The sequence below is a fragment of the Aythya marila genome (assembly GCF_965140915.1).
Source record: "Aythya marila genome assembly, chromosome: 4".
Classification (NCBI taxonomy): domain Eukaryota; kingdom Metazoa; phylum Chordata; class Aves; order Anseriformes; family Anatidae; genus Aythya; species Aythya marila.
In genome coordinates, this window is record NC_139045.1 from 47,209,472 (window position 1) to 47,225,924 (window position 16,453).

The 16,453-nt window shown below is 38.7% G+C and overlaps 1 protein-coding gene across 6 annotated transcripts in view; it reads left to right on the forward strand.

Annotated features, from left to right (window-relative positions):
• Window positions 1–16,453, forward strand: part of ANKRD17 (ankyrin repeat domain 17) — an 85,375-nt gene that overhangs the window by 37,902 nt on the left and 31,020 nt on the right. For all 6 annotated transcript variants that reach the window (XM_082758897.1, XM_082758899.1, XM_082758898.1 and 3 more), the window contains exons 4-14: window positions 1,971–2,118; window positions 2,409–2,556; window positions 3,393–3,626; window positions 5,485–5,579; window positions 11,184–11,421; window positions 11,951–12,142; window positions 12,525–12,634; window positions 13,439–13,526; window positions 14,548–14,675; window positions 15,100–15,243; window positions 15,807–15,909. In XM_082758897.1, the coding sequence (XP_082615023.1) occupies window positions 1,971–2,118; window positions 2,409–2,556; window positions 3,393–3,626; window positions 5,485–5,579; window positions 11,184–11,421; window positions 11,951–12,142; window positions 12,525–12,634; window positions 13,439–13,526; window positions 14,548–14,675; window positions 15,100–15,243; window positions 15,807–15,909 (1,628 nt within the window). The remainder of the gene's footprint in view (window positions 1–1,970; window positions 2,119–2,408; window positions 2,557–3,392; window positions 3,627–5,484; window positions 5,580–11,183; window positions 11,422–11,950; window positions 12,143–12,524; window positions 12,635–13,438; window positions 13,527–14,547; window positions 14,676–15,099; window positions 15,244–15,806; window positions 15,910–16,453) is intronic.

A 16,453-nucleotide genomic window follows, 5' to 3' on the forward strand; every position in this document is an offset into this window, starting at 1 on the left:
CCTGTGGCTTTGAAAAATACGGAATCCCCAAATATCCCCCCCCTCCCCCCCCCCCCCCCCCCAAAAAAAAAAAAATAAAAAAATCACAACTTCTGAGCTCTCCTTTTCAACTGTGGTGGAAGGAAAGCAGTCTTGAGAGACTTGAGCCTTCAGCTTTCTGCTGTTGCATAGGACCTTGGACAGAGCCCCAGCCAGAAAGGCTCAGCTTTTTGAGGCAGCTTCCTGGCTGTCAGTGTTTTTTAGTTTTAGTGAATGAGGGAAAAGTAAAAGCTGGTTCCCTTCTAGGCAGTTGTTAAGGTTCAATGCAACAGAAACAGACTGCTAGTACACATCTGCTTTGCTAGTTGGAAAATTATTCTTTATATACTGAGTAACCCAGAAAAAACATTTTGTGATGTGCTGACCTGGACACATGAAGATGAGTAGAATATTTTCTTTTTTGTGTCTGCTTCTATTCTGTGTGTTTGTTCCTGTCCCCAGCTACCCCAAAAGGCTGCTAACAGCAAGGTTGCCAAAGCTATTGCTAGGATGGGGGATGTGGGAAATAAAAAATAAATGTGTAAAATGTGGTGAACAGTACGTGTTTCAGAAATATTTCTCTATGTTAGTGTATGTATATTCTGGTGGCACAAATGAAATAGGAGTCCTGGGTAAGATGCACAGGTTGGTCCTTGTTGTTGTTTTTTTTTTTTTTTTTTTTAAATCCACTCCACTTTTAAAGTTCGTGTTTTAAGAATTGCTCATATTGATGTTGAGTAGCGAGGCTTGCAAAAGTTTCCTGTAAACTACCTTATTTTTGTATTGCCTTTTGTCAGTTCTTTTTTGATGCGGCTTGCAAAGTGGACAAGAGATTAAAAGTTGGTGGGTGGGATGAGGCCAACCAAATCAAATAGATCTGGATTTATTATTAATGATGGAATTATTTAGACCAGAATAGAATTTTAGTTCTTACAAAGCAGTAACTTCTAGAATAAACATACCGTATATGGAGCACAGTATTAGAATGATGGAAAATAAGTATTCAGTAAATTTTTTTTTTTATTTTTTTTTTTAACTGAAACAGAAGTGAAGAAATGTAAGGGATCTGGGAACCAAAAGTTCTCTGACTTTTGGCTTACTAAACCAGGAGAAAATTACGTCTTCCTGCAGGTCTGAGTTAGCGCCACAAGTGAAATGCTTGGTTGTTGTTTGAAAGTCAAAGCATTTTATTATGTTGTAGGTGAAGAACATTGGAGGTGATCTGCTTTAGTTTCATCAACAGTGCTGAAAAAAAAGTACGATAAGACTAATCATTTCCCTGTCCTCTAGTTCCTGGGACAGAGGAAAATGTGAATAAAGCTCTGATTAGTGGTTGCAGATACGAAATGGAATACTCATAAAATAATACCCAATTAAAGACACTGTATTTGTGTTCCAATCATGTCTCCTTTTCTTTGAGCCTTACTTGAGAAAATGTATGGGACAAAACCTGTTCTCAAAGCAGTAATACAGAACCGGCATAGATGGAGACTGTATTCTAGGTAGTAATTAACAATATAGGGTTTTGTTTCCAGTACTGTAGTAGTAGCCTTTCAAAAGGGCAAGTTGTTAGCTATTGAAGACATGTATTTGATTGCAAAAAAGGCTTCATACTGACATAACATTGTGTTGAGTGCACAGTGTCCTTTCTGAACATGTCTTCTGTTGCTCTTGCACATCTTGCAAAATATAATTAAAGTGGTCATTCTTCGTATGTTTCTTGTTGTAATCTTGTGCTAGAAATGAGTAACAGGAGTGGTTGAGTACATGTTGAGTTTTCAGATAAGTTACTTGGAAAACTTCAAGTGTAAAAATGCCAACTCTTTAACAGTTGACAATGGTTTTTAGGTCATTCTGTGTCCTCATGGCACATGGGGCTTTTTGTTCTGTATGTAGACCAAGTGTTTCGTGCGTGGTCCATTTTCACTTCTTAATGCTTTTTATTTTGTTAGCCGCAGCTTGGCAGAGGCTTGTTCAGAAGGCGATGTAAATGCTGTGCGGAAGTTGCTAATCGAAGGACGAAGTGTGAATGAGCACACAGAAGAAGGGGAAAGCCTCCTTTGTTTAGCCTGTTCAGCAGGATATTATGAGCTTGCACAGGTAGGTTTTCTGGCTGTTTTCTGTATATCTCATATCATAATAGGTAGTTATTGAACTGATGTTTTTTTAACTTGTGCACCCGAAGGCAGTGTTAAAGTACTAGAATATGTCAGCTAAATAACAAATGAGGAGTTGCCCACAAACTGTGTGTTGCCAATGGATTCCTTGTGCATATTTTTCAAGTGTCTGACACAAAGCTGTTCATGAAGGTGTCTTTGTGTAATATTTTAACCATCTCGACGTTCTGGTTTGTCACCTAACAAGGCTGTTGATCATCCTTCTGTTCACAGGTTCTTCTGGCGATGCATGCTAATGTAGAAGACCGAGGTATTAAGGGAGACATAACACCTCTAATGGCCGCTGCTAATGGCGGGCATGTCAAAATCGTCAAGTTGCTGCTAGCTCATGGTGCTGATGTGAATGCACAGTCATCAACAGGTAACTAAGTGATAGAGCTTGCTGAAAACAATTGGAAGGCTGAGACTTGTGGCTTGTGGGAACTTGATGTGCAAGTTAGGTAAGAATGGCTCTCAGCTGAGCATAGCTCTTCCAAGCAGATCTCTTCCTCTGGGTTTTACAGTTTGGCTTATGTATTTTTCTGTGTAGTTATAAGACAGTAATTGGTTGTGGACAAAAGTGGATTAAGTTGACTAGTCGCTGAAAGATATTTACATTTGCAGGGCTGGTGTACTAAGAACATAATTTGGTGGCAGGTCTAGTTAACCTGGGGAAAACAGTAAGCATGAGAAGATGACGTTTTTTGCACGTTTCTTGGCAGTTTGTGACCAAATTGCTTTAAGAAATTTTCGTAGTTAATGCAGCTGTTAATTGGAGAGATTCTGTGTAGTCTGTTATCATGGGCAAATTGATTATCGACTGTAAATGATGAGGCAGGTTAGGATGTGAGAAGATGTGCATGTGGAGTTTTTTTAGTGAAGTAGTTCTAAGTAGTAATACTGCTTTGTTGTTTTCCTGCTCTAACAGTGTGGTATGTCCCTGCTGATTAGCAGGAAAGATGGTGGGATTTTGTGGTGCAAGTTGGGACTAACCAGGAGAAAAATAGGAGGAGAATTGTATCAGTACTGTTACCAGGCACGTTTAGATCTTCATCTTGTCAGCACTGAGTTGTGTTTTGTAGTTATTGCTTTTTCCCCCTTTATTTTTTACGGTAGTTAACTCAGTAAAAGCAGTGAAGTGGAGCACCAGGTTCCCAGTAGAAATTGTCAAATTTGATGTTGTGTTTTTTAAAACTTTTTTTTCTCTTCTGCCTCTAGGCAATACAGCCCTTACATATGCCTGTGCTGGAGGCTACGTAGATGTTGTGAAAGTACTGCTGGAATCAGGCGCTAGTATTGAGGACCATAATGAAAATGGTCACACTCCCCTGATGGAAGCAGGAAGTGCCGGCCATGTGGAAGTGGCCAGAGTGCTGTTAGAAAACGGCGCAGGCATAAATACGCATTCCAATGAATTTAAGGAGAGCGCACTTACACTGGCTTGTTACAAAGGTATAGTACCAAGGCCTTTGCTTAGGCGTGGAAAGTCTTGACAAATATGTATTTATTCAGCCTTGTTGTCTGTTATGAAATTAATTTAAAGGCTATGAATAGACACTTAGACTTTTATCCTGGCTTAAATATTGCATAGCACATGGGTACCATATGTAAAATGATCCTCAGCATGGAGACTGTAAGTACTAAGATACAAAACTTCTGTTCGAGTCCTATAATGCTTTGAAATAATTTTCTCTTAGTCAAATTAATTCTGAAGCAAGAAATTAATTCTTCATAAAATGAGTATGATAAACTTGATCTGTTTTACAAGATACATCTGCTTAGGTACAGAAATGCCAAATAATTTGAAGGACTTAGCACTTACAAAACATGCAGAATCTGGGGCTTTGCCTTTTAGGTGTCAATGCTTAGGCACCAGGACTTTCCTGCCTCCTTTGGAGTATTAGGCAGCTATCTTGCATCATCTGAGCAAGAAACAAAAATGTTTTATTAAAAGGCCAGATCTGTTCAAACAGAGCAGTTGTTGTAATACTCATTTAGTATATGTTTTATTAGAGCTATTGGAATGGCTCTTGGAATCATAGAATAATTGGTATTTGTAACAGAGATACTTGCTCTGGCATCGCAGTAGGTTTTTCTGCCTTGAAAACTCCTGGTGCAGTGTTACCAAACACCTTCACAAGCTCTGGTAGTTGTCTTTGTGGTGATTATCAGGGCAAAGGCTCTATTTGAAAGAGCATTGGGAACCCAAACTGTCCATTCCCTCAAGAAGTAAGTCTGGGCCCTGAATCCTGAGGTGAGCTTGGAAAGCTGAGTTTAAAATAAATAAATAAATAAAAAACTAAAAATTTCCCCCTATCCACATATGTTCTGTCAGTATCTCTTGAATTTGTGTTACTTCAAATCTCGTGTTTAGGAAGTCGAAATATGGTACTCTTTTTTTATGTGTTGCTTGCTTCCTGTAGTAGAATGATTTCGGGTACTTGAGATCAAGAAAGTTACTAGCTTCTCCCAAATTAAGGGGGAAGGGTGGAAAACGACTGTAGCCTCGTTTTGGGCAGTATCTGTGCGCTTTGTGTTGTTGCTAGGTGTATTCCTAGTGTTAAGATTTAGCTTTATTCATGTTGAGTTACAAAGCAGCTTTTTTCTGGCTTGGTTTTATGTTTGCTTCTTGAGTGAATCATGACTGTATAGTGGAGTTGACTGGACTTGACGTACCTCCAGAACTTGAGAAGCTATAGCCATGAATTAATGGAGTGGTAGAGAGTAAATAATTTCCAAAAGCTTTTAAGTGCCTTTGTAGTTGGAGGTTTTCTATAGGTGGTCAAATTCTACAAATTTCAGCGTGAAGGTCCATCTGCTTTGTTTTGTGGCCTAAGGACTGATAGGAGCTCAGGGGCTGTTTACAATAGCATTTATAACCACAGTAACCCTAAATCCCTAGAGTTGAGCAGGAAGAAGCAGAAAAATCTGTCAACCAAACAAAAGGCTGTCATTCTGTAGTTGAAAAAAAAAAATAAGTGTAAGGTCTTCAGACATAATAAATCACCCTGGTAAACCTGATGTTTGCACTGCTCGGCTCTAATGTCACCTCAAGGAATGCATACAATACAGACATGATTTAAGCCACTAAGTGAATCGGATGGTATTTTTAGTAAGTATGCTATTGGGCTTCTGCAGTTGTTAAACCTGTAGATATGAACTTGCCTACTGAGACAGTTTTACTGACATTTTTTTCTTGTAACATAGCCTTTTTCTACCTTAATTATATTATGCTAGACCTTCTCTATGACAGTTGTGAAATGTACCTGCTGAAAGTAGTTTGTAACTGTTAAGTACTTTCTCTGTACAGGCCATCTAGAAATGGTGAGGTTCCTGCTGGAAGCTGGTGCAGACCAGGAACACAAGACAGATGAAATGCACACTGCTCTGATGGAGGCTTGCATGGTAAGAGATGCATGACTTAATCTGTGAGGCATATGTATTGTCTTTTCACTTGCAGGAGATGAACAAAGTGATTCTTTTTGGCCTCTTTTGGTATCAAATCCAACTGTGTGATATTTTGATTCTCTGTATGCCACGAATTTTTGTTACACAATGAAGCAAAAATGGGAAAAAAAATCATAGTGGAAAAATGGTACTTCCTACAACAGTAAAATGAAAATTTTTGCTCCCAGGGCTGACAAAATAGTTAATTTCTCGAGACAGTGAGAGAGAGAGATATTAACCCATTCTTTCAATAACAAGGTTTATGTTATGTCTAGCTGCACTTATGTTTTTTTTTTTTCCTGAAGTGGTAGGAGTCAGCAAGTAAGGCTCTGCTTGTCCTGAAGCAGCTTCTGTAGGCTATGTCTGCCTTTGTGTTATGTCAGTTACTTTTGGCTTTTTGTCCAGTAATAATCATGTAGGGCTGGTTTGATAAGAGATACTTTTGTGACCTCAGTTCAGAGGAATTCATGAGTTGAGAGATAGCCAGACGTAAACACCAGTTAAGTATTTAAAGAAAACATAGTTTTTAAATGCTAATTCTGTCAGTTTCTGGGACAGCAACTCTGAGCATACAATGTAGAAATGCTTTTTACAGCCATCTCCAAATGAAGTAACTTAAAGCAGATTGAGAGTGGCTGTTGAAATGCTTTTGACTATTACAGTATGCACTAAACGTGGGTGATGAATGTGGCTGTAACCTGGCTATTGGAAGCATTTAACATACCTAGGCATGTTTAAGGAGTTTGTAAGCCAAGTGTTCATCTTCCCATGTTGGTGGTTATATTTAGGGGTGTGTGTGGGACTTGTTTCAGTATGATTCACCCAGTCACTTATCATAGAAACCCAGCATAGTTTGAATTGGAAAGGATCTTGAAGACCACCTAGGTCCCAGCACCTGCTATGGGGCAGGGACACCTCCCACCAGCCCAGGCTGCCTAAAGCCTGACCGTGAACACTTCCAGGCATGGGCATCCGCAGCTTCTCTAGGCAACCTGTGCCAGTTCCTCACCACCCTTGTGGTGAAGAATTTCTTCTCAGCAATATAAATCTATCATATTTTGATTTAAAACTCCTTGTCCTATCACTACAATCCCTGACAGAGTCCCTTCTCAGCTCTCCTGTAGGCCCTCTTTGGATACTGGAAGACCATTATAAGGTATCCTCCAATTCTTCTCTCCTCCAAGCTGAAAAACCCCAACTCCTTCAGCCTGTGTGCATAGGAGAGGTGCTTCAGCCTACTGATCGTTTTTGTGGCCATCCAGGAAGTTCATGTCCTTATGCTGGGGACCCTAGGGCTGACCTTGCTCCTTGAAAACACAGCACCAGAGGCTGTGTGGGGAGCAACTAGAAAACAGAAGGGGAAATTGTTAAGAAACTTAATTAAGAAAAATACTTCCATGTTGCTGGTCTGTTAATCTGAGGTAATTGTAAAATGACAGCATAGAAGAGATTACCTTTTTATAAAATTTAATAAGACTGAGAAGAAATCTGATTTTTGGTTTCTTGTGGTGTAACAAATATTGGTTTAACTTTCACTTGAAAAGGTTATGTATGGGTACATTTCAATGCTGAAATAGCAAAATTGATGCTTAATTTAACATTATTCCAAGCTTTTGTGGTGAAGAGAACTTGTTAAATTGCAGTTTTTATGTGGTGTTTTTGTTTGAGGTACTCATAAGCTTGAACCACGTATGTAACTCTGGTTTATCTGCATCACCTTTAAAGTGCATATCTTACTGGAAATCCATTTACTGCTACATATAGCCTCAGGTTGAGGTTTCAATTCCTTTTGCTTTTTCCTTTCGAGTTTACTTTTGCGTAAATGTGCTCCTTGATTCCTTTTTTCTGCACCAACAGTTCAGGCTTTGTTGTGCCCCCTTTCAGAGAAGTGGGTACATTGGTATGAGTTAGCCCTATACTGTTTAATACCAAGGGTTGGCAGGATTAGCGCAATGAGAAATTCATCTAGATACCAGTTTTCATTTCTAGAACTACATGTGAATTGGAACCTCTTTTGGTGGAGAGAAGGAAAATAAAACAAAAAGGAGCAGAACTAGGCTCACCCCTTAATTTCTATTGTATTTGGTTAAAATAAGGATCTGTGAATGCCTTTGAGGCTTTGAAGAAACCTTTGTTGTAGAGGTTTCCTTTTCTATTTAGGGTTTGTAGCTGCAGCATGCTTTGTTCAGAAATTTTGTTAATGCTTTATGCATATGTTTTAGTAATTCTTCATCAGTATGTACCATTTCAACATAAAACTTAAAACTTGCCTCTTCAATTACTTTCTTATTTCATCTCTAGCTAGATTTGTCGTGGGTTGTGTTTTTTTTTTTTTTTTTTTTTTTTTGTCACAAGCCTTGTGTAGTATCTTGTGACTGTGGCCATAGAGGACTGCCACGAATGCTTCTTAGAAACTTAACTTAGTCGTCTTCCCTTTCCTGAAATAACAACAGTAATGATTCTAAATTCAGCCACAGTTGTCTGTTGAAAGAAGTTAATGACTGCAAATAGGGGGATCATTAACAGTGGCAGTTCTCAAGAAGTCATTAGAAAGCAAGGCATGCAGATAAACAGGACTTCAGCTATTCTTTCTTAATCTGAAATATTAATAAGTGTGCCATATAGTTATGGATTCTGTGCTTGCAGTTAGTTCCCTAGAACATGGCAATAAAATAATCTTGTTTGCAGTAGTCTTTCATCGAGACAGCTTGGCAGACTGCAGGGAATGCTGCTACTTTGTGGAGCTGCAGAGCGAGCTTTCCTTGCTTTGTTTTCCTCCTTTCCCCATGATCCTCCACCAACAGACTAACACATCCATTGGACTCAAAGAAATGTTGGGACCCGTTTCTTCCTAAGCAATAGGAAAACTTCTTGGTGTCCCATCTTTCCTCCGGAAATATTTCCTAAGTGGGCATTTCCACACATTCTCAGAATTAATTGACTGAGAGATGGTTGATGTTACCAGGATCTTCAGTTTTGCTTCAGAAGGAGCAGCTTTCTGTGGCAATACTTAAAAAGTTTGCAGTCTGAAATACAGCAGAGGCTTCTCATCTCGGCATGCTTTTCCTGCAGTAATGCAAGAAAACTGCCCTTCAGGATAGCACTGAATCGAGTATATGTTAGCGAATTTGTCTGTGGCACAGCATTTACATACAGGCCTAAGAGACTGCATGAACCTTGTCCTACAAAGCATTCAGGAAGACTTCTGTCCAACAGCTTTTTTATACACAGCAGTAGTGGTTTAATGCAAATGAGTTGTTAAGCAATGTGACTTGCCTCGTGGGAGCAAAAAGCAGGTTTGTCTAGTTTGGGCTTCCTCTTACTGAAGTAATGTAATTTTCTCCAGTAAGGGATGAGTACTGATTGCCCACATCGGTTGATCTTCAAAATGTGCCTGGTACACTTGTGCAGATTCATCAGACAATGTTTTGTGATCAAATAACACTTACTAGGTGTTTTAAACATATTTTAGAAGAGCTGAACAGCACCATCCTGTTGCAAAGTTTGTTAAAACAGAGATAAAAGTCCCTTGTGTGGTTAATCACCAGGAGTTATTTTCAAGACTGCCCAGTCCATGTACAAAAGTTTGAAGCATACTCTTATATTGCTGTTTGCCATGCTTGAGCTAAATCAGTCTATAATGATTAGTGAGTTATTCTGCACCATCCCTGTATTTCCTCAAGGAAAGAATCTTTGTGGAGTTTTGGAGGTTTTCCCTGAAATAATGTTGTCACTTAATGCAGAAAAAGAAGTGAATATGTCCTAGTTAATGGCCTAGATCTTTCTCTGAGACAAAATTCTGCTGTGCTCCCTGGAAATGATAAGGTATACAGTGCTTCAGATAAAGAGGTTGGAATGTGTCAGATGCAATTTTGTATTTTGTCTGGGAAACAGCTTTTAAGGTTATGGTTTCTAGCTTCTTGACCGTAATGATGGCTTTGGTTTGCTGTTTCTTGGTGAGGATGTCAATGGCTTCAACTGGCTGCTTCTTAATAGTTAATCTGAGTTCAGAATGTACTTACCTTGTCAATGACAACCTCAAGAGAGCCTTGTGTTTGTGGTAAGCAGCTGCTTTTTTTATGCTACCCTCCTATGTTCTGTCTATGAGGCTTTTCCCTGCCTGGTTACTCCAGGCTTGAATGATCATAACTTCCTTCTGGAGAAAACCAATGTGGAGATTTTCTGCTGTTGGACTACAGTGACCAAGCTGATTAATCTCTGTTATAAATAAAATCAGATTTTAATGGCATTTTGATACGTCATTGTCAGGATTTAAATGTAAGCATACAGCTGGAAAGTCACTTCATCAAGTTCCTGAATCTAGGTGTGCTAGAAATATGACAAAGATCATATGCTCAAATCTTTTTTTCTTTGTTATCCGAAGGAAGCAAGCAAGCAAATGCAGGAGCTCCGTTTGGGTAACCAGTTTTACAACTTAACAGTACCTCAAGACTGCTGCCAAGGGAAAGCCATAGTTTGAGGTGGCTCTTGTGATCTAGGAGGAACTCCTGACAAATGGTCTTGCTTTCTCCCTCTAAGGGAAAAGACTAAACAAGTCCAGACTGCTCTAAAATCAAACGGGAAGTGCAATAGTTCTGCAAGTGCCAGGAGACAAGCAGTGTAGTTGCGCATGGCTTTTTACGATAGTAAGGAAGCAAAATTGTTTAACTTAGGCCATGCCCTTTCTTTCATCTCACTCCCCAAAAGCTGGGAATCAGTAAATATTCTGAGGTGCTAGAAGTCCTCATAGAGATGAGGACCAACTGTGTTTCTGATGTGTTGAAATGAAAATATACTGCATAACAAATAATGCAACTGCATGTTGAATCTAAGTTTCCTCTTCTTGCCGAAGCGTGGAGCCTAGACGTTGTGACCTGTTGACAGTGCTTTGTAGTCTTTAAGAAGAACATTGCAACCTGTTCTCCTGTCCAAGTAAATAGATTGAGTGGATTCTCTTAATACTCTCATTTAATACACTGCTTTGCCTCATTAGTAGTAAATTTGTTGAAAGAACATAAATGCACTTTGGTGGTAGCTTATTTCCTAAAATTTTTGCTCCTTGCATACATTTGACAGTCTTCAGTTCTGTCTGCATTGTTCAGTGAAGACAAATACTAGGTGTTACAGCATCGTGGTATTGTTCTTGTGGAGGAGGTATGCTTTTAAAATACTGTAAAGCTTGCTGGGCTTTTTTTTTCCCTCTGACTAAAGTGGTAGCAAACACTTGAACTCGTGTGTCTTCTGTGAAGTCAACCAGTCTGCAAGTTGGAAAGCTTAGTATGTGTATACTGATGCTGTTTTTGAACAACGCACATTCAATAAAAGCGTTCCTGAAGTTCTTCCAGTTACCGGTTTAACAGTGGACCTTTAGTCTTTATCCAAATATTTAAGAAAAACTGTAAGGAAGTTTTGTTATATTTTTGGACTTCCTTACTTGTTGCTCTTACGTGTCATTTGATGGAGTTTAGATGGTGAGTTCTTTAGGCTTTGAAAAAGAACAGCAAGTTTCTTTTTGTTACGAGTTCTTAAACTGTTTTTTTTTTTTTTTTTTCCTCTTCGTAGGACGGCCATGTGGAAGTGGCAAGATTACTTCTTGATAGTGGAGCTCAGGTGAACATGCCTGCTGACTCTTTCGAGTCTCCGTTAACTTTAGCAGCCTGTGGTGGGCATGTTGAACTGGCAGCTTTGCTGATTGAACGTGGAGCTAACTTGGAAGAGGTGAACGATGAAGGATACACACCGCTGATGGAAGCAGCTAGAGAAGGCCATGAAGAGATGGTGGCACTACTACTTGGTCAAGGTAACTATTGAAGTGCCTTCCGTTAACTACAATTCAGTAGGCATGTGTCTCCTTGTTTTTTTGTTTTTTTTTTTTAATATAGTACAATTATATTGGTTCCTTTCTGAACAACTTCTGAACAACCCATCACCCTCTTTTTGAGCAGTTCTTTAGCAAAATACTCTTTGTTATACTTTTGTTTGGTAAGTGGTCATCCTGAATTGTTCTGCAGAGCAGCTTTGCATTTTTCAGACAGGTATTTTATACTGAAGGGCTAATGTGGGTAACTTGCACTCTGCACGATATCCTTGGCATATCTCGATAATGTTTTATTACTGAAAAGCTGTGGAGAAGCGCTTTTGAGTTCTCAGAGGGGTTCCCCGAGTAGTTAAAGGAAACTGAGATTTGATGTGTTATGGTTTTAGAAGGATACTTCTGAAGCTGTAGAAATGAGATATAAACTGATAACTTGTGCAACAATAAATAGCTTAATATGCTGATATTGCTTTTAAAAATCAGTATTTTCTGATATGTGTTTATTTTCTTGAAGGAGCAAACATCAATGCTCAAACAGAGGAGACACAAGAAACCGCTCTAACTCTGGCTTGCTGTGGAGGTTTTTTGGAGGTTGCCGATTTTCTTATTAAAGCAGGAGCTGATATAGAACTTGGTTGTTCAACACCTTTGATGGAGGCTGCTCAGGAGGGTCATTTGGAGCTGGTTAAATATTTATTAGCTGCAGGTATGGAGTAATTTTGTTAGTCCTTTTGTAGAAACTTAATGTAACCTTAAAAAACGTGTCCCCAAATTGGTTACACTTTGATTAGCAGCTTACTGAAGTTGGTTGCAAAGGTTTGTGGAATTGTAAATAATGTACTAGTAGGACACTAATTTAGCTTTCGTAGACTTGAGTTTATCTAAGTTTTCTGGGAACTTAATTTCTGGGTTTTGGGTGGTGTTTTTTTTTTCCCTAGAGTATTGTTAAGTTATTTAATAACATTGTAGATGTTGTACTGAAAGGAGAAAATTTTTTGCTACCTGATCTTATAAAAGATTGTTAAGATACTTGCATATTTTCTGTTATGAACTCCATAAAGCTTACATGCTCATTAATACTGCTTCAGGGGCTAATGTGCATGCAACAACAGCAACAGGTGACACAGCACTGACATATGCGTGTGAAAATGGCCATACTGATGTAGCAGATGTCTTACTTCAGGCAGGTGCAGATCTGGTAAGTAATTATTTTATTTAGAAATTATAAGTAGGAAATACCTTAATTAATGATGTGTGTTTTGTTTCACGTTCACTGCTGAAAACTTGCTGTTGAGTGTTAATTGTTTTAATTGGATTTATACTGGTTTTTGACCTTTTTACTTTCAACTAAGCAAGAACTGATGATGGCTTTCTAACAGATATGAGACTGTTTTGTTGCCTAGAAGTGTGTAGGTCATATCAAAAACTTCGGCAGTTAATTCGTAAAGCATTTCTAAACCCTTCAAGGTTGCTTGTACAGCAAAATTGAGGATTCTATTTTTCTGTCTTCTGCAGTGCTGAAATGTACTAAGCTAGGAATTGGTGAGCTGATTATGGTTTAAGACTTGCATTTACAAACTTGTTCTGTTACTTAAGCAGCAGTTGATAGTTCTGATGTGATCTATTTGGTGTACCATAGTGGAATTAAGGTAATGAAGGTCAGTTGATTTTTACACCAGGCTTGTGCACAAGTACGTTACTGAAAAGTGCAGTTAAGCCTGACAAAATTCTTTTTTAATCTATAATCACCAGCATGTGCTTTGAATACTTCTTATCCAGGCATCTTAGACCTGTATAAAGGTAGGTAGATGTTCGCATTTGTTGGCAAGATATACTTAAATGCAGTGCTGTTTGAAATTTGGTGTTTGTAGACTGTCAAGCACTGAAAAGGAATCTTCCACATCTGATGTTTTCCAATTAAAAAAGCAAACAGTTGGATTATGTCCTTTTAGATGTGCTACTCGTGATTCCTGAATTCTAAGTCTTTATTTATCTGTTCTAGGAGCATGAATCAGAAGGTGGAAGAACTCCTCTCATGAAAGCTGCAAGGGCAGGTCACGTTTGCACTGTTCAGTTTTTGATTAGCAAAGGTAAGTTTGTGTAAAGGCTTTTGATTTTGGCTCTTAGAGATGCTGTGAGTTAGGGACATACATCAGTAGTAGTTTAATTTAGGTTTGGTTGAAATATTTTAAAGTAGTTCAGTGATCCTTAAACTAGGCTCTTAACAATCACCTCTGGTTTCAGGTGAGATTAGTGGAAACTTCAGCAACTTTTCAGAACAGTTATATTCCACTCACTAATTGCTAGTAAAAGCAGTAACAACTGTAGCATTTACTGGGTGTTGCCATGTTCATGGTACAACTCTTGAGCACTGTCTTGTTCAGAAGTTCAATTTCAAGCACCTGTTTGTTTCAGCATCTTGATTATAACTTGTTCCATGTTGTCGGAACTATCAGCCGCAGCCTTATGACACTGGGCCTGTAGTGTGCATACAGAGCTCAGAACTGTTTTTTTTTTTTCCTTTCTTACAAGCTGAATGATATTTCTCTTAGCTTCCTGGTGTGGAGCAGGACTAGGCTGAAGTTACCAGTGTGATGTAGTTTTTTCTCTGTAAAGGAAAAAAGCAGAGCTGCAACTGGTAATCTGCTTGCTGGCAGACAGCTAAGATCCATGTGTTGAATCATTTGTAGAGAAAGATACCACTCTCTAAAAAACTGGTAGCAAACTTAAAAGGAATAGGTTTGCCTACTGTGTGAAGGTGGGTGTGAGCTAACATACCAGTTAGGACAATGGGCTTGGAATGTTAGTGCAGGTAGTGTTTCTGTTATTCTTGGAGGCACATATGCTGAGGGTCAAATTCTACCTGACAAGACTGAGATGTTGAATTTGGTGACTGTGACAGGTTAAATGGGCTTCTAAAATAGAGTTTGTAAATAGAGTTTGACTTGAATTTTATATAGCAGTTGCAAAACTGCAGCCAAAGACAGTATTTTTGTGCTTAAGAAGGCGGCAAACTTGGTATCCCTTCTCTTTTGGTAGAGGAGAACCAATTGAAGTCTCTTTTTTTTTTTTTTTTTTTTTTTAAATAATCTTTTCTCTCTGTTTTTGAAGGAGCAAATGTGAATAGGACCACTGCTAACAACGATCATACAGTATTGTCATTGGCCTGTGCTGGAGGTCATTTGGCAGTTGTGGAGTTACTGCTAGCTCATGGTGCTGATCCTACACACAGATTGAAGGTTTGTAACTCAACTACCTTCTTATCCTCTGAAGTAGTCTTCCATTCATCTTATAGCTGAAGATATGCAAGAGAATTTACTTCTGTATTCTCTGCAACTGACCCAACATGTCATGATATCAGTAAGATCAAAGAGCAGGTATTTCAGTGAAAACCACAAGCAGGCATTATGTTTAGTAATGTGTTTGTAGGAGTTGGTGTATGGAGGAGCACAGACCTGTTAATTAGCATGAATCTGAAGGCTGAGCTCCAGTTATAGTTGAGGAAAAAGAAGGAAAAAAAAACACAACTGTTTTTTAAGTTCAGTTGTGGACTTGCTGCAGGTGGAATATTAAGGAAGTCTGAATATATACTGTTGTATCTCTCAAAACATTATCGTGTTTTCATTATGATCTTTTCTAATAGTGTGATCTTTGCCTTTTTAGGATGGATCAACGATGTTAATAGAGGCAGCAAAGGGTGGTCATACCAGTGTGGTTTGTTACCTTCTAGACTACCCCAACAACTTGCTTTCTGCTCCTCCACCTGATGCTACTCAGCTGACCCCACCATCCCATGATTTAAATAGGGTAAGATTTAAGGGCTGATGGTCTGTTTTGTGGGGCTTTGTTTGTGTGTGTTGCAGTTTGTTCAAAGTTGAAAGAAGAGAAGTCAATCATGTCATTTCATCTAGTGCTGAACTGTAGGTCAATTTTGAAAATCTGAGCTGTTGTGAAAATGAAGATCCTCTGAGCATCGCCGTGTAGTCCTTTATTTTTCCTATTCTATAAAGATTATTGAAAAAATGTCAAGTAAAAAGCCAGTAACTGAAGTCTGCTTTAATGAGGCTATTCTTCAGAGTTATATTTGTAGCCCGCTGTGGCTTATTTCCTTTTCCAGAGTATAGCACTAGCACTGTACAGTACAGAGATGAGTCGTCTTTGGCAAGTTATTTCCTAGGTGAAGAATGCCAAGCATATGGAAGTCAGGCGATCTCAAATGGTTAACTATTGAACTCAGCATATTTAAAACGTATGAAATGTTATTAGTTACCATGAAAGTCTGCTTTTCTAACAGGTTTTGTTTACCTTCTATTGAACTATCACTAGATTAGAGTATGAGGAAAATAATCTATTAGTATCCAACATTTTAGGCTCCTCGTGTACCAGTGCAGGCGCTGCCCATGGTCGTCCCACCCCAGGAGCCTGACAAACCCCCTGCTAATGTCGCCACAACCCTTCCCATCAGAAATAAAGGTCAGTCTTAGTTCTGGAGCTTATTTTCTAAATATCCGTTAGAAGATTTAGGGTTGCGCTTACAGCAGAGTAGTGCCTATGAAGAGTGTTAATGAATTCAGTCAAGGAAACTGTCAATTTTTTTTTTTAAAGGATTGGTTATCTATCAAATATGAAGTATCAGTCATCTAACCCTGTAATCACAAAGCGTCAAGAAATCTGCCTAAGTAAAAACATACATATATATTAGTTTGACATACTGGACTAATACAGAATGTCACCCAGAAACCTATATAAATTTGCTAGTGCAATTTGTAGCAACTGTTACGTTCCATATGGTAGTTGATTGGGTAACCCGTGTTTTCTTAGGATAGTAGTCTTGGAGTGGGTTTGACTAATTTGACTGAAGGCGGAATTTCTTGTGCTACAAAACATTTAGTCTGATGTGGCTTAGCTCCTCCTAGGACTAAATTTGCATCTATTTTGATATCACTATTTTGATAACTTTACTCTTTCTGTACTTTAGAAGTCTCTTCCAAAACATTTTTTTTTATCAAGGATCAGC